The sequence below is a fragment of the Aplidium turbinatum genome, chromosome 3 (genome assembly GCF_918807975.1).
Source record: "Aplidium turbinatum chromosome 3, kaAplTurb1.1, whole genome shotgun sequence".
Classification (NCBI taxonomy): domain Eukaryota; kingdom Metazoa; phylum Chordata; class Ascidiacea; order Aplousobranchia; family Polyclinidae; genus Aplidium; species Aplidium turbinatum.
Window position 1 is genome coordinate 13,119,170 of NC_137474.1, and position 23,565 is coordinate 13,142,734.

The 23,565-nt window shown below is 36.3% G+C and overlaps 1 protein-coding gene across 1 annotated transcript; it reads left to right on the forward strand.

Annotated features, from left to right (window-relative positions):
* Positions 1-20,571: 20,571 nt before the first annotated feature.
* LOC145766562 (SCAN domain-containing protein 3-like) lies at positions 20,572-20,976 on the forward strand. The gene has a single exon (XM_082578281.1). The coding sequence runs from the start codon at positions 20,572-20,574 to the stop codon at positions 20,974-20,976; it is 405 nt and encodes a 134-aa protein (XP_082434407.1).
* Positions 20,977-23,565: the final 2,589 nt, after the last annotated feature.

Below are 23,565 nucleotides of genomic sequence, written 5' to 3' on the forward strand. Positions count from 1 at the left end.
TCTGCAGTAGCCTGTCATTAAATAAAACGCAACCCCTCGATCAAGCAAAAGTGATATGCTGAAGCTCTAAATTAAGAAAAACGAATAAAAATGACTTAGCCTTGAATAGCATTTGTGTACCAACTCAATTGCTTGGTATAGAAAAGAGTCTAATTAAGTCTATAGATTACATATCTATTCAATAGTCCATACATCTGAGAAAACATCCTATCCGCTTTCAACTATTTCTATTGCCAGCGTTTTATACGAAATGAAAAAGTGATTCTCCCTAAAATTCACTGGATAAGAGAAAATAGAAGGCGTAGTGACGTAGTCATGGAACGGAACTAAGACAACACAATTTTTTAGAAAGAATTTCGTGCGAAAATTATAACATTCAGTTTAGACACGATTTTTCACGAAAGAGCAGTAAGTTCCGCCTTTGAGAGCGTAAAATATGTTGATTCCAATACTTGTTAACAACCTGCAACCTGTTTCTGTTGATGTAATGTCTGGTGTTACATAATTAACGTAAAAACATGTTTTTTTCCACCAACGAGCTCACCATGTGAAAAAAACATGACACGACTTTCTCAAAATTTGCCACAATCCCAAAAGATTGGCAGATACAGTGAAAAAAAGAAGGGTCAAAAGGATAAACTATCATCAGAACCTTTCTGCTGAAGCAATAGTGGCCCTCTATTTTGAGACTCAAAACACGCATCTTTTAGCCTGGTGTACATTTCCGAAATCCTAATTCGGAGAGCCTAAACTTGCATTTTCGACAAGCTAAACCATTAATCATCACAGCAATCTGCTTCCTGACTTCGCTACAAATTTCCTCAGTAAAAAATAATAAGAAAATTTATGAGCCCTTCAACATCATCCTGTTGTTGATGACTTCAGAAGCAAATCTTGGTATTTTAAGCTGATACAACGCAAACTGACTGTAAATTGATACAAAAAAATGAAACATTTGAACCTCTTTTTTTCCTGGTTTAGTGCATACCTTTCTTGATGCTATATAGGTATCCTAAACGTTTTAAGTCTACTTTTATAACTGCACTTTTTTTTCGGTAGGTCAGTGATAAGGACAACTTTTTAAATTGGCCATAAAATGTTCCCTTGCTTGACACCATGATCTTGACAATGCTATTAAAATGAGGCTGTAAACTATTACCTTGAGAGGAAGAAATAGAAAATCTTTCTGACAAAAAACTTCCCTTTTTAAAATTGAAACAAGTTTTCTTGTAAGTGATATGAAATTACATTACATCAGCACTGCAAAGAGTTAAAGCTTTAAAAGTCAGCTTTTGCATGAAGTCATTTGAACCTAAACTTCGCTGAACTGTTTTCTACTAGGCACTGAAAAACGTTAAGCAATTATTTTATTGCCTTCCGCCGGCTAGCATTTTGTCTAAACTGGTAATATCTTCTGTGTGTATAAGGATATGTTTTCTAAGCGGATATGACGTAAGAGAAATATTTGTCATCCAGGAGTAACAATAATAAGCCAAAGAACGGGCTAATAGACGACCAAACCTTGTATTATTATCACGTTAATCTATGGTATCTAAGCATTTGAAATACGCAAAAAAGGGCAAGAAGTATTGTTGGCAAATAAAACTCACCTAATTGGAGTAGTGCCACAACATATTGCATATGTACTGCACGTTCAGAAATAGGAAGTTTATCAATCCCACAATTGCCCGCCTGGCGTACTTATCGTGATCCATTTCGCGTGAAATCTTCAAAATCCATTCAATTTCTGACGAGTACGTCTTCTTAAATCCATCACAGGAAAACGTAATGGGATACAAATTGCCATAAGTTGGATTGAAAATAAAGCCGCCTGCTCTGGGTGCAATAAGGAAATCGTTTCGTTTTATGTCATTTCGACGTTCTGGTTACATAAAATCGACGTCTAACCAAGAAGCCTTGTTTTCATGGAAAATAGCGCTGCGAAAAGTGGAATTGAATGGAAAATAATTTTGCATGAGGATGTCAAAAATCGTGCGAGTCACAGTGAGGAAACGTGAAAATAGAATGCAAAGAAAATGCTAATGTATGATCAATGGTTGTCAAATAACTTATTCTCAAAACTAGTCACCCTTCTAAAATAACCGAGTCAGCAAAGACTTCCTTTTTAACAAAAGCTTCCCATGCAAAGATGGCAAGTTTTGCTGTCTGAAAAATGATTTGTTTATGGCGCTTTTTGCCTACGCCATATAACTTATAAATATTTTCAAAAAGTAAATTGGAAACTTTTTATAAAAATTTTATAAAAACTTGCACAAAGAAAAAAAGGTTTCGGGGGTCTTTCGAAAGGTTTTGTTCCTTTTCGTGTAAAATAACATCAAATATGACAGAACAAGTTTCATCCCTACGGATCAAGTTTTAAACCTTAAATTCCTGTGTATTCCAGTGCTTGATGGGCATCATTTCTCAGGACGCTTGTCGATATCAAAGCATCGCATCAATGATTAAAATCTCAACAACAAAAACAATTTGAATGTCACAATTTCCACTCAGACGTATTTCACATTTTTTGTGTGTTTTCTGTTTTTGTGCAGGCTGCAAACCTAAAAAGTTGTTTGAATCGAAGATGAACCAGGCTTGCCCACTCTATATTATACTTTTATTCCAGTTTTTTTCAGAAACCATAACGCTTCAGCTGGCGTTATTTGTGCTGTGATGAAAATTTGCGTATATTCCACAGCACCACCGCCTGTTTCCTGCTATGACCTGTGATTAATAACAGTCCTGCAAATGATAAAAATCTAAGTCCAATTTACGCCTTTTTCGCATCAAATTCACGTAAAGATAACCAGACCTGTATTTAGCGACTTCCCAATAGAGAATCTTGCTTCCAGTTTTAGTTGTGCATAATCAAAAGAACAAAGTCACTATAATAATCTATTGAGAGATACTGTATAACACAAGCTAGATAAATTTGAAAAAAGTAAGTACTGCACTAGTGACAACAAATCACACCCAAAGCTTGTGTTACGCAGTCCAACAAAACACTAACAATAATATTTCACTGAAACGTCGAGGGGTGAGCTGCAAACCCTGCGTGACAAAAAAAAAGAAAAGTTTTTCAGTTCTGACCTGATCAAAACCTAATGCAGAACAAAAAAACAATAAAACGGTGCAAAGATGCTTCTTAGGGCTACCACGGTGAGAGGTTTAAATCCAGGAAGAAAATATGTCTTCGATAAAACATTGAAAATCTGTGCTTTCTGTTGTTGATTAAATGCTGTCCAAGGTGTTTAAAGGTTAAACGAAGATAGCTACCAGTATTTTAGGAATCATTATCTTTGCAGCAGCGAAGATCAAGATTAACAAAATTGTCGCGCAGGAAGATTTAAAAGTCAAGGACATTGTACAATTTAACCTCAATAAACTTATATCAACACATTCCTCACAAACTGAAAGTCGTTGTCGAACAACAGAAGTCACTAGTACATTTCCTAACCATTCAAAGGCGTACAACTGAAATCCTGTTCTGAGCAGAAAGAAAAATCAACAGCAGAAAAAAAAACTGTTTCTGAATCGACTCTGTTGGTTTTTTTGATAAGAAACCTTTGGGCAGAGGCTATTTAGTCAAATTAATGGAAAAATCAGCCCACATATTTAAGAAAACAAGCAAATCTCATGTAAAACATGAAGTGGAATTTATCCTGAGTTTGTTAACAGCGTCGCAGCGCGTGATTTATCAAGTGTGACGTCACGGAAATAGGTTTTTATCTCTTTACGTTGGTTATGAAGCGATTTTCGGATTATTTTTCCTGAAATTAAGATGCGTCACAAAAACTCAGGTTAACCTTTTGCATATTTTTACGTCTGTTCAACAACGCCAGTCTGAAACTTTTGACAAAATCGACTAAATAGACTTCTATTCAACAAGGCAAACTGCTCAAAACTAAATAAAAAATTGGTTAAGTCGTAAAATGAGATCCGAAATCTTTAGGTTCTATTTCACAAAATAATACGCCTTTCTAAAATCGTATCAGTATACAGTACAAGACGCAAAGCGATTTAAAACAAATATATGTTGACAAACAAAAGCCGTCATTTTTTCATTGATTCAACGTCTGCCGATGTTGAATCAATGTAAAAATGACGGGTTTTGCTGTCTGGCTGTTTACAATCAAATCTTTATTGAAGTCTTGCAAATAAAGTTGGATTTACGCTGACTTGAAATTAATGCTTATAAAGACAAATTTCGCCAGAGTTTTATTTAACGTTGCAATGGAATTGTCACTGATGTTGCTAATCTCTTCAGAAACTGCTGTTTTTTTTGTATTGTTTCAGTTTTGACACAAAAGCAGTGCTTAATTTGTCAAGAAAGGTCATTCAAGCAAGCAAGAAGGTTATTGAGGAAGTGAATAAACTACACGTTGATTGATTGAATCCTGACTACCTGAAGATGCGGCCTGATTTGTCAAATTTTGCGGATTTTTACGACTGTTGGTGTCTGATTGAAATTTTCAAAAGTTTATATGTTTTCATGGTTTAATGAAGTAAACTTTTGAATGATTAACAACTAATTTTGCTTTAGTTAAGTACATTCAACCAGACTGTGAGCAAGCGTCTAACAGTCTGACCGAAATTTTGTAAATCAAATTTTTCTTTATTTTCAAAAGTCTGGTGATGTGAAACCAATTGAGTTACCTGGAAAAAACAGTAAAATGATGTAAAAATAAGATGTTTAGACAACTGTTTTCAGACAGTAAATAAAAGTTGGCAAAACTTGCAGAATGTAGCAAATCATGCAGTATGTCTTGGTGGGCGTGATTAAATGTAAAAATAATTCATATCTTTGGCAGTAGCAAAATATGCCAGGTCGTGCTCATGACAAAATACCCAGCAAAGGTGCCGTACTGCTCAATGTTCCGAAGGAAGAGGGTTTGTCTTGGTCGCTTCTCGGTTGAGACAAAATGATTTGAATTTTCTTAAAACAAATTAGGTTTATTGTATTGAGTATGGTACCACTTTACGCAAAAGTGCAAACTTGACTCAATAACAGGCCTGAAAAAGTCAATTCGATTAGAAACAGTCTTTTTAGGTGTAGCATTAACCTTACAGAAACACGGCTGCTATGTGAGCTGTGAAACTCAGGATTACAGGGAAATGGTGATTTCACGGAAAAAGCACTGTACATAATGTTTTCAGTGCAAAGCAGGAACTTAACATTCTAAAAGAGGAAATTAACAATTTTGTTCAGCTGCCGTGGTAACTCCCTGAGGAAACCTAATCCAGATCGTGAAACTATATATTTTTCACATCGTTTCAACATTTCGCTTAACCACAACAAAAAATGGCAAACTTTTCCAGATAGCACCTTTTGTTAAACTAACGCATCGTTAGTATTCTGTGTCCAGCCCTTGCAGCAAGTAAATCAGTCAAACTATGAATTCAAGTGAGTTTCTGACTTTTTTAATAAAATTCTCCTTTTTTTGTAGCCAAAAGTCTGAGAATATCGTAATGAAACTGCCATCAAAAATTTCTCATCATTAAAACTCGTCTAACTCACTTTTGGCAACGCCCACTAGCAAATAATATATTGCAACACATTGTGGACTGTCCATAAAACTAGATAATACCTCACCAGGCGACGAATAAGTCGCAACAAAGCAAAAACACTTTTTTCTCTCAATCCGAGTTTTTCATTGTCGCAGAATTTAGTGATTTTACTGGTTTACGGCTTTTTGAGTAACTGAAGAAAAAAGGCTAATGTGTGCTGTACAAAGAAAACACACCCTGCTAAACTAAGAAATCGCTGCTAGAAACGAGAATAATAAGTTTGGCAAAAACTCGTCATTCGCCAAGTCAAATAAGAAATCGATAAATTAGAATTACAGCAAAAGGCAAATGAATATGCACCGCACAGAAAATTTCTGACAAAAGAGCCACTTGTGATACCAAGAGCGCCTGAGTACAAAACTGAGTTTTGAGCGGACAAAAGTGTTCATCTTTTTATCGATTAAAAATAGTTGGACGCAGAAAGAACGTAAAAATACAAAAGGTTCTGTGTCGAGTTTTACGACAGCTCATTTTTTTTCCGCACGAAGGACCGAAAATTCGCATCAACTCGTCAATTTTGAAGAAAAAAGAAAACAAAGAAATTCTCATTTCTCTCCAAAACCAATTATATGTTCAAAATTAAACCGTAAAAGAAACAACGGCATTGTACGAAAAGTCTCATGCCTCGTATTAATCACACTGGTCCGATTACAAAAGTAAAAAGCACAGTGGTGAAATTGCTTTGAACGTTTATTCTTTCTGTAAAGTTTCAATAATTGGATGAAATGCTTGCTGTTTTATCCGATTTGAAATAGATGAAAATATTAGCCTTTGCCTGCTTTCCACATCAACAAAGTTTGCCCTTATCCATAGAATACGGTGCAACCAATATCAGACATTGGAAAATAATACCTAGCCAAAGAAATTGATCTGCAGCTGGAAATGCATTTATGTACTTGTAAACAAAATATAAAAATGGCATTTCAGCTATATCATGCAGCACTAAAGGCATAATCGGTTTGTTAGCGTAATGCAATTCGTTACTTTTCACACTACACATCAGCGTTTTTGTGACAAAGATAAAATTTATCAAAAACGTGGTTAGATGGAAGTGTGAAAATAATTTTTTATTTGTTTTTACGAAATAATTTCTCCATTCTTAAAATTTTAGTTATTTAGGATACTTTGTTTTTTCTGGATAATAATGCGGCGGCTAAAAAACGTGGTTATAGCTATAGAGACAACAGCCAGATTATCACGTTTGTTAGCACACTAGTAGAAGTAATTCCACATTTTTGCGCTTTGAAATTTTTTTGTTTTGGTTGAGGAAAGTATAGAACTTTCACTGAAGTGGGCACACTCACTTAAAACTAAAGCAGGCTACCTCACAACTAAATATATACAAGAATTTTCAGCTTCATCAGCCAAAGTATGCCCTTTACAACGCAAACTTACCCTTGCCGTAATATGCACTTAAATTTTCTCTAACCTCACGATGTTTTTTATCGCTGTGAGACAACAAAAAACTCTAAACTGAAAAATTCTCGTCTGACGCATCAATAAAAATGGGCTTGTCTAAACTTTTTTTGGAGAAAATCTTCTCAATTGTCCATAATGTACGGTTTCCGCAAGACTTGCTATTTTAAGAATAAAAGAACCTGAGATTTTAAAATATGACTTTTTTAACCGCGGTCAAAATGATTTGAAGAAAATGAATGGTAGCCTACGTGTCTCTTTGATTTCCAATTTCAAAAATCTTTCAACTTCAACTAAACTAGATGACTAAATTTGCTGCTACTTTAAAAACATACCTACATCTAATTTTCCATACTTACTAAACCTTAGATTAAACGAGTTATTTTTTCATTCGAAGAATTTCCCTTCGTTACAAATAGGCTACTTTGTTTAAAGTCGACAAACAGCAGTTGGTAGCTAACAGCTGAAAATTCTCTACAAGCACTTAAACACAAATGTTGCTTTCTCAAGTCAAAGAGAAAACAGTCATATTTCAGTTAGCAATATTGAAAAACTTGCGTAATTGCTCAGAACGCTTTGGGAGTTTAAACCTTTTTCCTTCATGTGACAGAAAACAGCAACAGCTGCTAGTAATTCTAAGCTAAAATTAGCCTCACTCTTAGATAAAGAGACGGCAAATAAAACGGTGCATGCTCAATAAACAGCTGAATAAGTCTGAACACTTATCTGCGAACATGCAAGGGCTAATAGCTCGTCTTTTTTGAGTTATCATCGCTTCTTGTATTTGCCATTAACTTGGGCTTCTGCTTGTACTCACTGTAAGTTGCTGGTCATATGAAGTTTCAGTGACATTTTCTGTGTGCGCGAAAGATCTTCACTGATTATTCCAAGTACTTTTTCCATTATTTTGTCTTTTAATCGCGACAAACACTTTAGAATGTCCGACAAATTCCTGCCTTCGATAACGCCATGACTTAACAAATTGCCGTTTTGTGTTTTAAAAGATAAAACGGAAATGATTTCGTTTGACATAGAGAAAAATACGACAGTATTTTCATTGATACAACGTCGTCATATTTACTGCCTGGGTGGCATCAGTATTCCACTAATGAGATAAGAAAACTGATAGACATAAAAATCACAAAACTGGTCATGGAACGTGTGATTTTTATCACTTCACTTCATTTTTATCATATTCCAGGTTTCATCGTTACTACAGGTTCCATACTTCTGGTTGCAGTTTACCTTTCTCCGTTGTCATTAATAAGTTGTTCATCTCACCAAAATCAGTCGATTTGATAACAAGCTTACACTAGGACTGGAATCAGTAACTAATGAGGAAACCTTGCGGTGTTTGAAGCGAAAAGTAAACTTTTGCAGCTCAAACAGTCACGTGAAAAAAATCCCTGCTTATTCGGCAGTAAAATTATATCCTTGTTTTATACGTTATCGACTCAATTGACACCATTCGATATCTATGCTTTCCTTCCTAAAAAAGAGTTGATCGTTTTGAAAGCAATGCACTTCTGGGAAAGTTTCAACACGAAAAATTGGTCAAAAATCCAACTCCCAGTTAGTTAGATAAGATAGTTTTCTCACGAGGAATACATTTGTCAACGCCTTAACCGATCATATTTTGCCAAATAAAGTTGCACTTTAATCATGAGAACAAGAATATTGAAAGAGAAATCACACATTTACACACACACAGATAACGTCTTTGGTTTCATTTTCAAATGATGCTTCCATAAAATGCTAAATCGAGTCTTTTACAGATAGTAGCCCAATTGTACTCCAACCAGCGGAGTGTGTGAAATTTACTGTTGCTTTGACCAAATGGAGCGAGCACTCAGCAAAAACAAACCAGGCTGGAGAAGCATCTCGGTCAACTCAGAGAAAACAAGTTTGGTAATAAAAAACACTAAAATTTTGATAACTCTGTCGTATTTTATCATCTTATCTGATTTATAACTTCTGAAGGTATCATATAACCATAAAAATCGTCTAAAAAATTTAGTTTTTCTATTATGTTTTTTCTTTTCTGTTTGAAAAATTACCTTAGGGTATTTCTGATGCAGTAAACGGCAGAAACAAATGCACTTGAAAACTTCAACCTACCTTCCCTGCTTTTTTTAGATGTTCCTTTCGAAAACTAACTGGTTTAGAAGCTCATAAAAATATGAAAAAGATCTTAACTAATTCAACAGCACTAAAAACTGGTAGCGTTTTGCGGTTAGCGGCATAAATTATGAAAATGAACTTACAAAAACAACAGAAAAAAAAAGTAATTTACTTTTGGTGCTATTCCATGGGTTATCATTGATGAATTGTCTTTTATCCGTGAATTAACGTAAAAATACCAAACTTTCTTTTTTGAAACTACACCATTATTTTGACTTTTCGAATGTCCTGAGAAATCGATACCAACCGTTTAAAATAAACTGCTTCTGTGAAGAAAGAATGAAAAACCTGAGTCTGTCGGTTTTTTTTCTATAGATCGAGATCAAATTTCACCGTTTTTCGTCCTGTGGCTTTATTGAATAAAACTGTCCTGAAAAGCATTTAAAGAAAAGCCCATTATCGTGAAGCCTTTTGGGAAAATTCAACGATTTCGTCATAAACGTACAATGTGACCTCACAATCAATAGAGCAACTGGAAACGCTTCACTCATTTCAAATCATTGAAAAAAAAAAAAAAAAAAAAAAAAAAACAATCATATTTTGACGAGCAAAATAGTCAAAAGATAACTGCTTAAATTCGCTTTCTGGAATCCTGACTGACAAAAAGCTATTCAGTTCTATGAAAGAGCACTGTTGTTGCTAAATAGCTTTGTGCACGCTTTACTGGAAGTTACTAAATGTTAGGCTTTAAAAATCTCAACATCCAAGACTTTAGGCAGTAGCAAACCTTCCATTTGTGTTTTTCTTTATTTTGTAAATTTTCAGCTTGCTGGATACGAGACTTCAAAAGCAGCGTTTGAGACAAACAAACAAAATATCTTTCAAGATCGTGAAAAGCAGTGAAATATTTGTTACAAAATCAATTTTCTCTATTGTTTTGGCCCTAAAACCTTTGGCTTCTCTCAAAAAAACATTTACTGCATTTTTTAGGTCAAACAAGATAAGAGCAGTCGGCTGTACGAAAATGTTTTTTTCTATTGAGCTTTTCTTATAAAAGCCGATTGAAGACAAAAGTTGCTTTAACTTCTTGCCCTGAATAGCAACAAAAGTCTCTCATTAAAATTTCAGTTAAATTTTCTGCACCCTTTTTACAATCGGCTTAAATAATGTCCATAAAATTCACATTGACGTTACTTAACACAGATGCAACATCAAAGTTTTTTAACCTTTAGTTTTCAACTGCGAGACAAAAACCATTTTGCCAGCGAAAAAGGTCGCAAAAATTTCGAAAAACTCGTGGATGCTCATTAAAATTTCAATTTACAAACGAGGTTTCTTCGTTTTTGGATAACCTTCATTTCCACATCTCAATTTTCTTTCTCTTTTATTTTCCCAAACCTGTCCTAACCGTTCCCAGCAATTGATTAATATTGAAAGAAAAGAGATGAAAATTTTGCTCTTGAAACTTCTTAAGCAAACCGGATTACGAGAAACGCAATTTATAAAAAAGACTTAACATAATCCGCACAATATTGTTTAAAGTCTTTTTTATTTTATCGCAGAGCTAAAATTCCTATTCCAGAAGCGGATGAATACTTCGCAGCAACTCTGGCTTTAGATTCATATTTTGCAAATGTCTTGATGAAATGATAAAAAGTGTATTGTAATTATTCAAATAAAAACATAAACATATCCAATGGTTTAATCTGGTTGAAGATTGCATTCATTCAGAGCAAAACTGCAACCCTGCAGAGTATGAACGAAAAGTTGGTTGAAACATTTCACGCAACAATAAAAAGAAATAGGTTAAAATAAGGTAAGAATGCCGAAAGAGCGTCTAGGTTCAGAACAATTAGAAAAAGTTGTAAAACCACGGTTACATAATCACTTTTCTCGCAGGTTTCGCTTTGATTCCTCGAGAGGAATAGTATATATAATCAAGGTGTGTAATCGATATACAGCAAAACCGCGTCACCTTCTTAAAAGTAGAATACTGTATTCTTTGTTGACATACAACTAAACTACCACTTTGCATGAATAAAAACTAGCTTCCAAATTCCGGTAAACATTCAAGAGGAACCATCACGATGTTTCATTTATTTTTAACTTGATTATCAACTGATGGCAACACTTTTTATTAAAATGTTTCAAAATTGAAAATATAATTTGTGTAAAGTTAACAATTCATCTTGGCAAAACATTCTCGCTATGGCTTTTCCCCAGAAAATGAAGTTGACCTTCAATTTAAAGGAGACAAGTTTTGGATAAAACCTTGAAGTTGTGCAAAAGCTTTTCCCAAAGAACTAATTGCCATGAGACTGACCCATACGTGGGTTGCTCTGTGAAACTGCTTTCACAAACTCATAAAACGGAAGAATGACTAAAAACCAAACTTTACATAAACTGTTAATACACTGAATCCTTCCCAACAACAACAGTTTGGTGTGTAAATGTTTTTGGATGTTGAAACAATGCAAAGTAAACTGTCCCATCATCGAGATCAACAGTGATCGATTTATGGAAACTGGATTAACTAAACTGTCCGACTGCAACAAAGCAAGCAGTTTACAGGAAAAATTAAAACCAACCTATTGATTGCAATGCTTTTGCCATATTATACTGTCAAGCAGTCAAACACGCACAATCTTGTAGATCGATATGAAAAGGATTTTTTTTTCATAAAAACATATAAAAAGTTGAAATGGAGATTAGAATGCTAAACTGAATATCAAATTACAATCTGAGTGAAAATCTGACAGAAAATGTGAGAGATTCCGCTGCGCCGGCCACAAAAACATTTTAATGGAATTTTTTCGATATATTCGATTGGCAACAGGCAAGATTTTCTTGATTTCTATCAGTTCGTCAACGCGACAGAAAAAAAATGGGAGAACTTGAAGTGGCAAAGAGGTTTTGAATTCTCTTGGTCGTAATTTGTCCATAAATCGTAATTTGGTTAAAAACAAAGCTTTCTTTCAAAGAAAAAAAAATCGATTTCAAATGCCGGGACTCCGAACACGGCCCAACTCAAAACAAGGTTGACTTGCGACGAAGAAGATGTGCCTTGCTGCTTTTCACTGATGACTTTTTCGGCAAAAATCGATTTTAAGCCGTTTGTCAGTAGGCTCTTCAAGTAAAGTGGTGATGATTTCCAGTTCTGTTGCGGTCCAAATATGGTCAGTTCATGATGTTACCTTGACGCATATTGAACGTCAACAAAATCTAAATGCACATTGGACGAATGGTGTGAAAGGAAAAGAAAGATCTAAGACCTTCAACTGTAAAAATCTGTTAATCACCAAAACCATTAGCAGTATTGCAGATGTTAAAAAAAAACAGCTTTAACAAATTAGATTTCGGTGAAACCTTTAAAGTTTGAACAAATCCAAGAAAACGCACAATAAGATAAAAAAAAAAACATGCAAATATTTTCAGCTATGGGTCTATCCCTTGTCAAGCATCTACAAGCTGATTTAGGCCTACATTGCGCAACTCTTTATAATTTTCCCAACACGTCCTTGAAAACTGAAAAGCTAAATAAGAAAGCCAAAAACTATTATTCAACATCAAAGTAATGTAATACAACACAAATTGTAGGATCAAGCTGTCATCAAGCATCAATCTTTTGTCTTTTTTCGCCCATCGAACCTCTGACTAGTACGTCTCTTTAGGACTGGCTATGTGGTGTGTGTGAATGGCTTTTTTTCAGACGTCAAATAAAATGCAGAAACAAAGACACGATTTTGTGTGATATCAACTCAAAATTTTTCTATTGCCAAAATGTAAAAGTCAAATCACTTGGACGACGCACTAGGTTTTGACGCATATAAAATTTTGCTTTATTTGAATTAAACAAAAAATTCTGTTTCAACCACCTCGTTAGCTGACAGTTGGCACAACCGAAACATACTGTTGTGTACTAATGACAAAAATGACACATTTTCTAGTAATTCGTTTAAACAAACAGACCATGGCGCACGCAAACTAAAGTTAACGGAATAACACCAAAAAAGCTGGCTTATTGTAAATACTTAAAAGTTTGATGTTTAAATAAGTGGAAATATTACTTCCCAAGCAGAGGGAACGACAAAACATTGGCAAATATTTGTAAAAGGCCCAATTTGAACAACGGTGTGCTGACAATATTTTTAGACTGAGGCTTAAAAAACTTGCAACAGCTGGTGCTGCCATAAAAAAGCAATCATACTAATTTGAAGTAACCTCGTTTGCACCTCAAGCTGCATGACTGTTAATGACAAAACCAAAAACACGTACTTTGACGACAAATCAATGTCCCATCAACGTCAAATTTCTATCGTAAAAAAACTTTTACCAGCTGTTAATGACAATAACAAAACAGTAAAGATGTGTTGGTGGCGAGAAGCTAAATCAATTACAACGAAATTGGTCGTCATAACCTATTCTATTTGAATAAGACCAATGAAGAAGCCACATTTGAAATAGCAAAGGATTTAATAGCAGTACATTATGTTAGTGAAGCTGACTGTTTTCATTTATTTTCCAACCTACTACTGAGTAAATAAATTTCTAGATAAAATAGAAAAGTAACTATCTCAGGAGACTCTGAGATTGCATCGTGTGCACTGTGCAGTTTATTAGGTGCTAGTAAAAGGTTCCTTTGTACATCGGCCTACCTTACAACTTATTCATTTCTTTGCAGAAAGTGGCAACTCTTAAGTGTTTCGTTTTTAGGTACTTCTTCATACCTTGTAGATTGATGCTGATCCAGAAGATTTCCAACTGTCTTCTAACAAAAGGTTATTGCGGCAAAAAAGTTTGAACGTCATACCTGTCAACTCCTCAAGTAAGGGGTGGTACAGATTTAGTTTAGCACGTGGCTCTGCAGAAGACATCTATGTCCAAGCAGTCGTTTAGATCATAAACCTCCATTTGAACTGAACTTCCCGCATAAACATGACTTTCAATTTGGTGTAACACAGCAAAAGTATACGCCTAAGCCTAAAAAACATACCAGGAAGTCCCAGGGGAAACTTGGCATAATAGCAAGCAACCACAATTTTGAAAAATCCTGTAGCATGGTTTGAAAGCCATGAATCTCAATGCTACACTGCTTGCTTTAAAAGGATAAGCTGCATAAAACTGTAGGTAATTTCGTTTCCGCTTGAAGCAGATTACTGCAGTGTAATATCGGGCGCAACTGGCACATAACTGCGTTGTCAATTACCCACGCAATATGAGAAACGCATTAGTTAACATAAAAAAAAACGTTTAGATCATGCAAAGCCTCTTATCTATTCAATATTTGTAAACGGAGATTCAACGGACAGGTTTTCATCTAGTAGGTACAGTAGATATCTAAATTTACATCGGTTTTGAATACTTGTGTTTTGAAATCTGACTTCAATTAAATTTGTAATATCCGCTTTTCATGCTCATACAATATAAAAAATCGGACTGCCGCTAACAGAAAATGTTGAATGGCTAGTGTACCACACCGCTATGATTTCCTGGTGTTAAAATATAATAATCCTTTGGTTCCATCAGGCAAATGCGTTGCTACTTACTCATTTTTGTGGGCAAGTCATCCGCAAGTCCACATAACAGTTTCGGTTTTTGTTTGTCTGCTGGAGCTTGTTCTTATGAAAACATAAAGAAACAGATGTTACAAATGACGCTTTCAAGGCTGAAAAAAGTCAAATCGTGCAATTGGAATGCAATAGATGATTTCGAAATCATTGCAATTTTACTTTGCAACCTTTGATAGCACAAAATATTCAAGTTTTATCACACAAGACGGCAATGCATCATCATAGAACAAATTTCTTCAAACAGGAAAAGTATTTTATAAGTCGATAGTTTCTCAGGCTTTTAAAGATTTTAAGCCATTGATGTAACCCTGTCATTGAGACTGATTTTGTGAAGTTTGTTCTTGTAGTTAGGAGTGACCTACTTTACTGACTACGTTGAGTTCAATGAAATGCTTATTCTTGAAGTGCGTTGTTCAAACGCACACAGCCAGGTATTCTTGCATTAGCGGACTGGATGTAAAGCTGTTGGATCTTTCCTACTGATGCAATCAACGGCACAGACAGATTTTCCAGGAGCCGTAGCACCAGAATCTCGATCCATTCTTCTTCTCGCGTATTGTCGCGAAATATCAGGGCACCCGTCCGTTAGTCACTGCTGGGTGTCATCGTCAATGGAAAGTAGGCCTTTCGTATCATGAGGAGGTCTGTATAGCTCTTTTGATCGATACAGTAACAGAGTACAATTCACCTGTTTTTATAGCGCAGTACTCACTGCCACAACATCGACACTACCATAAACAACACCCTGCGCACAATTGACCGGATCCCAGCGTCCCACATCATTGGACAATATCCCCATTCTTGCTGGCATCCAACCTGCTGAGCTTCGTCGCGAAGAAGCCTCTCTGTCTCTTAGAGCCCAACCAGCTTCTTTACTCCAAGGTCTCTGCTCCTCCAAACGAGCACCCCCGTCGACTGAAATCAAGACACCCATTCGTGCTAGCCGCTCAACTTCTGATCAACGAAGCTGATGAATAAGACATCTCTGCGGATAATTGGGCGAACCATAAATGGAACTCTCAATGGAAGTCAAGTACCACCAGATTCCATTCTTTATCATCAAAACCGACACACGCCCCATCGGCCTGACATTTCAGACAGGCGTGGGTGCGCCTCAACCATCTTCGCACGGGCGTCGGATTTTCCGCTCAATCATGCATTAATGGGGAACGACCTTATCCTCCTCCCCCTGTGATTGTGGTGCTGAAAAGCAGTTCGCAGGTCACATCATCAACGACTGTACCATCTTCAAGCCACCTAATGGAGTGGAAGGTCTGTGCGTCCTGGGTGATAAAACCAAACACTGGTTGCTCTCTAGTAGTCTTCCAGTGAGTCCGGGAACATCGTGAATCTGGGGTGGTAAAAGGATAGAGCCTCGGCCCAAGAGGCTCACACGATGAAGAAGAAGATGTCTTTGCAATCGAAATTTAGTAAAAGTTGTTGGTAGTTTAGTGTTTTATGTGAGGTCACAGAACCAGCCGAAAAAAGCATCTCAGAGGTAAACCATTAAGCTTACAGTACATAATATATCATAGCACTGAAAGGAGCTTAGAAATGCAACAATATGCTAAAGCTTTTTTTCCAATAAAAACGGATTAAAATCCTTCCAAATTTCCTTATGTATTTATGTCCCTGATATATGCACTCCTACATGACGGTGACAAAATGTGTTCGTAGGTCAGCCAGCTACAGTTCTTCTACGTGAACTTTTGCTGGGTGAAAACATTTGACAATTTGCAGCATCTCAGTGTCTGAAAATGACCACACGAAGGTTGTATCACACAATGTTCAAGGCAAAAATGCAGTAATGAGTTATACACACATGAGAGCAATAAACAAAATGGATTAAATTGTCACATTTGTATTTTACGTTACAGGTCTAACACTGTACATGGAATTTCATATTCAAGCTGTTGGTTGTATTTTACAAGACTAATACAAAAACTAAAACACGTAGAATTGATGTTGACGAACCTTGAGCAACGCGACCTGGAGTTTGTTTGATCGAGTAATGTCGCGAACTATACGAAAATATGTTTTCTTATGAGACCTGGGCAAAGAATTTCGAAAATTTTAGTCACTGGTTGCTTACTTGTGGCTGACTAAACAAAGTTGTAATGAGGCCGACGATTGCAACATTCTCTTGGGAATGTTCAACTTCATTTTTGCACAAGATTGAAAAAAAAACAATTTGCTTTCTCAGCAGAAAAAAAAAGGTCAATATTTGACAGTTTGCATTTGCACACCGATTTAATGAAAGTATGACAAAATTTGTTTATTCTTTTGTGGCTTCAAACTACACTTTGAGCAATTTTTGGATTTAAAACGAATGAGTAGCAGTGACACCGAATCATTGTTATACTTGCATGGTATAAATTTTGGAGCTCAACCTCACTTTTCTGTCGCTGAGCGTGACGTCATAGCGCATTTTCAACTTCTAATTTCTGTTCAAACCTTTCCAAACTTTTATCCATTGCTTTGAACTAAAGTACAATTTATACATCGCTTTTCCCTGATCTAAAGTATAGGTGATCCTTTACCAAATGATTTGCTGTAAACTTTAGTGTAGCCGTTCCTTTTACCTATGCTGTGAAATATTTAAGGTGTACAAACCTCCAGCTTTGTCGAAAGAAACAGCTGTACAAGCTAATGATATGGGTATCACTGGTTGAGCTATCATCTGAATTATCTTAGTTCTCCCTACAGAAAGGCGTTGATAGATTTCGTCATAGAAAAAAAATAATTGGTTAGAATAGCACGTCATGAAAGAGACTCCAATTTAGTAAAAAGCATCACTGTGATATTTTGTGGTAAACGGTGCCTGTTCCAGTGGCGAATTAATTAATAATGGTCACGATATAATTGAAAATTTTAAGTTTTCAAGCGGTGATTAGAGAAAAATTCGTGTTGATTTTTATCACAAAAAATCATGTTTTTTACTGAAAAGTCATACAAGAAAAGTCTATCATCCAAACACGAAATCCCTGATTTCCTGCTATTACGTTTTAGCGTCTAATAGAAAATTGACACAAGCTTACTTGATAAATTTCTGACCAGACAGAAACGATCAAACTTGACAAAACAAACTGAGAAAATTACGACACGCCCTAAAAAGCTGCTCAGAAAATAACTTGTTGGTTACCTTTGCTATAATTGAATGAAAGAGCAAATATTATAGCACGAAAGACACTCAACGAGTCCAAAGTTTTTGTGTCGTAAAAAAATTTACAAAATTGTGAGATAAGTACGTTGGACCGTGGACTGGCTAATAATTTATGACGGGCAAACACGACGAAAAACGAGAAACTAAAAAAGAGAGAGAACAAAAATTAAATCGCAAGGGACTGAAAGTTAATTTTTTTTCTTTAAATTGCGCAAAAGAGCATGAATTTTTGTCACGTGACCGTCACATTTTAATGATTGACCAAAAGCAAAGAACATAACGGAAAAAACTCGAACAAGAACAGTTGGCATAGTTGGCCGTAAAATAACAAAAAGTCAAATTCTGAGAGATAATTTAAAGGAAAAACAAGCCCTTTTAATATTTATAGCCGTTGAAATGGAACCGCCATAAAAACACAGACTTAAAACTTTTCCGAATGAATAGAAGTAAAATGAAGAACAGTGCAACTGAACAGGAAAACTATGTAGTTTATTATCCAGCACTTAAAGGACAAAGGTTTACGAAGGTCGTAAACCACAAATTTGAAAAAAATTCTACAGGCAAAAAATATGCTGGTTTTGGATGCCTGTGCAAGTGTGTATGTCAAAGGCTAAAATGTACGTATTTGACGCATCAAAAAACTTTTCTGGTTGGTGGCTGTAGGCTTGATGGACGACAATAAAAGACTGAAAAAAAATTCAGAAAAACATTTGGGCGATTCATAAATTCCACATATTCTTAGTTTATAACAAACTTCGTATCTTAAAGCAAAAGCCACTTGGATCGTCGGATCGTCCCAACATATCTTGTAGAGTAAAAGTGTCAAAAATTAAAAAATGCACCACCATTTTGAACACATGGAGCTTTAAGGCTATTCAGACCTCAACATACGTGTTACCAACAAACAACCATCTCTTACGGTCTTATTGCTGGCAACAACCAAACAAGCATGTTTAGAAAATGCATAGAAAGCAAAGGTCATCAAAACATTATTTGTGAAGATTCTTTTTTAACGTCATGAAATCAAAGGAATAGGACGCACGGTCTTTTGTATGTTTCACCTATGGCATGCTTCAGTTGCTTCACCTATCAAAATAGTGCCAGTCATTAGAAGGAAACAAGTGACAAACCAAAGCATAGAAAGTACTTAGACTGCCTACTATGAAAAGCCCAGATTTATTATGAGATATTAGTTTGTGTTTCCTCAATTGAACTTTCTCATGAAAACAATAAATGAGAGATTATTTGCTGTTCTACTGATAAAGATCCCGATCACAAGTAAATCCCAGTAAGCAAAAAATTTACATTTCTTCGTCGTTTCGATGTCTCGCGACGTTAAAACAATGTAAAAAAATGACTAATTTTCCTAGCTCAATTTAAGCAGCCCAAGATTAGATTATTACAGAAACGAAGAAACAGGCAAAATACAAAAAAATCAACGCATTTCATATCGTTGGCAACTGCAGCGTTTGAGTTGTCAGGACTTGTGTAGTCTCAAAGCAGCAGACACCCAGAAACGAGGTGACGCAGCGGTTTCCAAGTTTCGTTTCATGGCGTGGTCGAATGTATTCTAATTTTAAACACAAACTTTTACATGGTAACCGATTAGATCAGTGGTTCCCAAAGTGGGCGCCAGCGCCCCCCTGGGGGCGTTTGCAACCATGAAGAGGGCGCTGGCTATAAAGTGGGCGATTGGGGGGCGCTGAGAGTAAATCGGGGCATTTACAAGAGGATCGCAAAGCATTTTGTTATCATGCAATTATGTTGGCAACGTCGCTTCGCAGTACCTTACAAGTTTGTTGGGTCGTAACGCATGACTTACTTTGAAGGACTGCGATTACGCAAATCCAATCTTTTGAGTGCTTACTACTTCACACCGAAGTAGACTACGATGGCTTTTCAAGGAAAATTGCCTTGCACGATTTCATTCGCTGTTTGAAACTCTCGTGGAATTTCTACAGAGTTGTCACCCTGATCTTGCTAATCGCCTTCTGGTTGTGATAAATGATATCGCCTGCTTGTCAGACATATTTACGGGAGAGGGTGACTATTGTCCTCACGACCTTTGGTCGACTTTGCCTTACATGCGAGAGTGGGAGCTCCTTATATGTTGGGTTTCTCAGCGAAGGCAAGTCGACCCTTGTGTTCTACCAGAAACAACTTAGGTTTGTGGTACCGAAATAGAGCTAAATCCCGAAAGCGGATTAAGCTGATTCATAACATCCCACTAGTGTCTGAGGGCTGGGTTTGCCCGAGACACGCAAAGGTAGAGTGTCTTGCGTTGTTCTGAACGTCGGGGGTTACCAGTGCGGGGGAGGGTGACTAGTCCTCACGCCCTTTAGTCGACGTTGAAGGCAACATGCGAGAGTGAGAGCTCCCGATGTTTGGTTGCTCAGCGAAGGAAAGTCGACCATTGTGTTCTACCAGAAACAACTTAGGTTTGTGGTACCGAAATAGAGCAAAATCCTGAAAGCGTATTAAGCTGTTTCGTGCCACATATTTTCCAAATTTCATGAATTAAATGTATCCCTTCTGGGTAACGAAGTAAATCTAATCAAAGTAAAATCGGCACTGTCTGGTTTCAGTAATTAGCTCGTGTTGTATCAGAGAAATTTAGATAGACGAAACTTTTTCCAAATCTCAAGCTTGCATCAACTTGATACCAGTGACAAAGGCATATCTGATGTTGATGTAGAGACGTAAAGCAATCATCTTCAAGAAGTACACAAAGACATGGGAGTTCGATTCCAGGATGTATTCCATTTAGAAATCCCTGACTGGATAATCGACCCATTCTGTGATATTTCTGAACATGGAATTCTTGAGAAGGAACTGATAACACTGCAAAGCGATTTTGCACTCAAACCGAAGTTTAATATCTCGCATCAATCGTTATGGCTGCAGAACCAAATCAAAGAGAAATACCCTCACGTGTGGAATCGGGTCAAAGTGTTTATCATAGCCTTTCTCAGCCTATACTTGGTGGAGCGTGCTTGCAGTGCCATGACAATGCTTCTGGATAACAAAAGAAACCGTCTTGACAAAGTTAGACGGGGAGACTTAAGATTGCTCCTATCCAAACTGGAACCCGATATCAAGAGGCTGATGACATTGCACCAACCTCATCTGTCTCATTAGAGTTGGACTTTAAGTTGTAATGAATGGAAAACAACTTTGGTTTTACTTTTTTTTTGTCGAGGGGGCGTTTGATACTCTGTTCGTTGTCCAGGGGGGCGCTATTAAAAAAAGTTTGGGAAACACTGGATTAGATAAACACATTTCAATACTTTTACGCAGAAAACGTAAGAAAAACACAAGCGGCATGGAACTTTAAGATTTTAGTTGAAAATGGAACTATTTTTTTTGCGAAATGGTCCTAAGTTACGTTTTCTCAATCTTGATTATAGATTGAAACACATTTTAAATAAGTTAAGGTTTTTGTTTCGAAAACCATGCCTTCAGAGAAGAGATTTTTTTGTGGTAAATTTAAAAAAAATAAAAACTTTGCTATGCTCTCTGCTTGAGGAATATATTTAAAAAAATCAAAGTGTTAAGCCCCTTTACCACAAATCAATCCGGCTATGAATTTCAATTGACTTCAATCTCTGTGACAGCAGCGTAACCTTCACATATGTTTCAGGGGGATGAGCCAAACATATCTGAAAAAAAGTTCTCCTGACAACATCTTGATACAAGTGTAGTTACTTGACGCACAAGAGGCTACGTTACACTATTTTCCTTTTCAGGGGGTGAAGCGGATTGCCCTCGGTACAGTTACGCCCTCATGTTCTTTATTGGTCATTGATCCTTTATATGTCAGTGTTTTGATGATCTGAATTATGTCAGAAAGCTTTCAACAATCTTTCTATAAAAAAAAAAAAACTTTCAAAACAGGTTTAATATCTAGCCTTGCTAATAGCTTGTGAAGAGCTTCTGTTCTTTCTTGATTTTGTCTTGATATTAAGCGGTAGAACCACGCAAATTCTTAGCACTTCCTCTCCACTCACGTCTGAAATATGACAAAAAAATCAATCTCTTCTAAATACAGACTTCTGTTGCAGTTTTTGTAGCTATCTTAACAAGTTGTAACAAGACCACGTTGCTTTTCTGCAGCTGTTGAAAAAGTTTTAAAATTTTTTCAAGTAGTGCGGCTACAAAGAACTCCAATACAGCAAAATCTAAAGCGTGCTTTACCGTTTTTAGACGAAGTAACAATGCAAAACAGTGTAGGTTAAATTAAAATGTTTAAAACGACAAACAGGGAAGAACTTCAACGTTTTCTTTCCACTCGAAAATGGAAAAATGTGACACGATACACGCTTTTTTGTCAAAACAACTCAAATCGCTGGAGAGGTACTTAAAATTGGCGTACATGATATTATACATAGGTAGCAATGTACAATTAAGGGCGATTTTGAGCACACGGCAATCCATATCCGGCAAAAATTGTGGTTAAGTTACATCAAAACAACATCTAGTAATGCAGTTTTGAGGAGAAACGTGAATAATATACAGAAAAGATAACTGTGGGGCGCTGTTTTTTTAGCAACATGTTTTCGCAATTTCTTGCAAGCATTAAAATAACAAAATCGCTGGAAAAAGGATTTGGGCGGTCTAAATTAAACCAGCTTGCCATATGCTTATACACGAACAGCTTTCGTGCATCGAATTTCTTGCATCGCCTGTTACGAGGAAACGAAAATTTGACGCCAATCAAAAAAATATTAGTTTAGGAAGCAACTTTGCAAAACCTGCTCCCGATATTGCGCTGCAGAAAACAAGCACATGGTGATGTAATCCAACGTTATTTATACGCTGCGGAAGGGTAACATGAATGAGCGTGCGTATCAAACTGTGGCGTTGCATGTTTCAACGTGTTTTACAGCAAGAACTAGATCTTTTACAAAAGCCATGAGCCCACGTTGTTTTTGCTCTGTTTCTAAACTGATAAATATAATAATTGCCTTGGACTGAGGAAATATGTTTGTTCTACTGCGACTAAAGGCGGCCAGGAATTGATAATTTATATTGGATATTACAAAATCACGAAAATCTGGCGCCACGCAACCAATCATTGATAGTTCAGAAAAAAAGGATTAACATTTGTTAGAAAACCAAGCAAAATGAATCATAAACAAAACGAAAGTTAAATACGGTACCAAACAATTATTATCGATTCAAATTTATCCAGAACAAAAAAAGCAAAGCCAAAATTTGAAAAAAGAGTTGCGTGGCGCAGAAGTAATGCAAATTACTCGAAATCGGCAGGACGGTGTTTAACACCCAGCTGGACTGCACTCATGATGTTCTAGAGATTGGATGCACAGAAAATCCCTGTCAGCAAGCCAGCCCTTTTTTACATGGATTCAACGTCTGTAGACGTTAAGTAAATGTAACCAGACTGATTTTCTGGTTAGAGTTAGCAATGCTGAAGCAAAATACCAAGCAATCTCTGAGAGACGCACGTCCTTAGCATGATAATAATAATAATAAACTCAATACATTTCCATTCCGATTACAAACCGCTGCCAACTCTTAAGTAAACATTGGCACCAAACAGCTAAAAGGTGTAATTATTGTCCCAATTTTACGACACGATTTTAAACACATGCAGAGCTGGCAAAAAGATGACTACGTATTCAAGTAAAAGCCTTTTTGTGTATATTCGAGTCAAAATGAACTCGTTTTTGTTTCAGCACTTGACAAACCTCTTATTTTTAGCTGTTT

Excerpts from the sequence above, each read along its gene's own strand:
- LOC145766562 (XM_082578281.1), top strand. The coding sequence starts at position 20,572 with ATGGGAGTTCGATTCCAGGATGTATTCCATTTAGAAATCCCTGACTGG.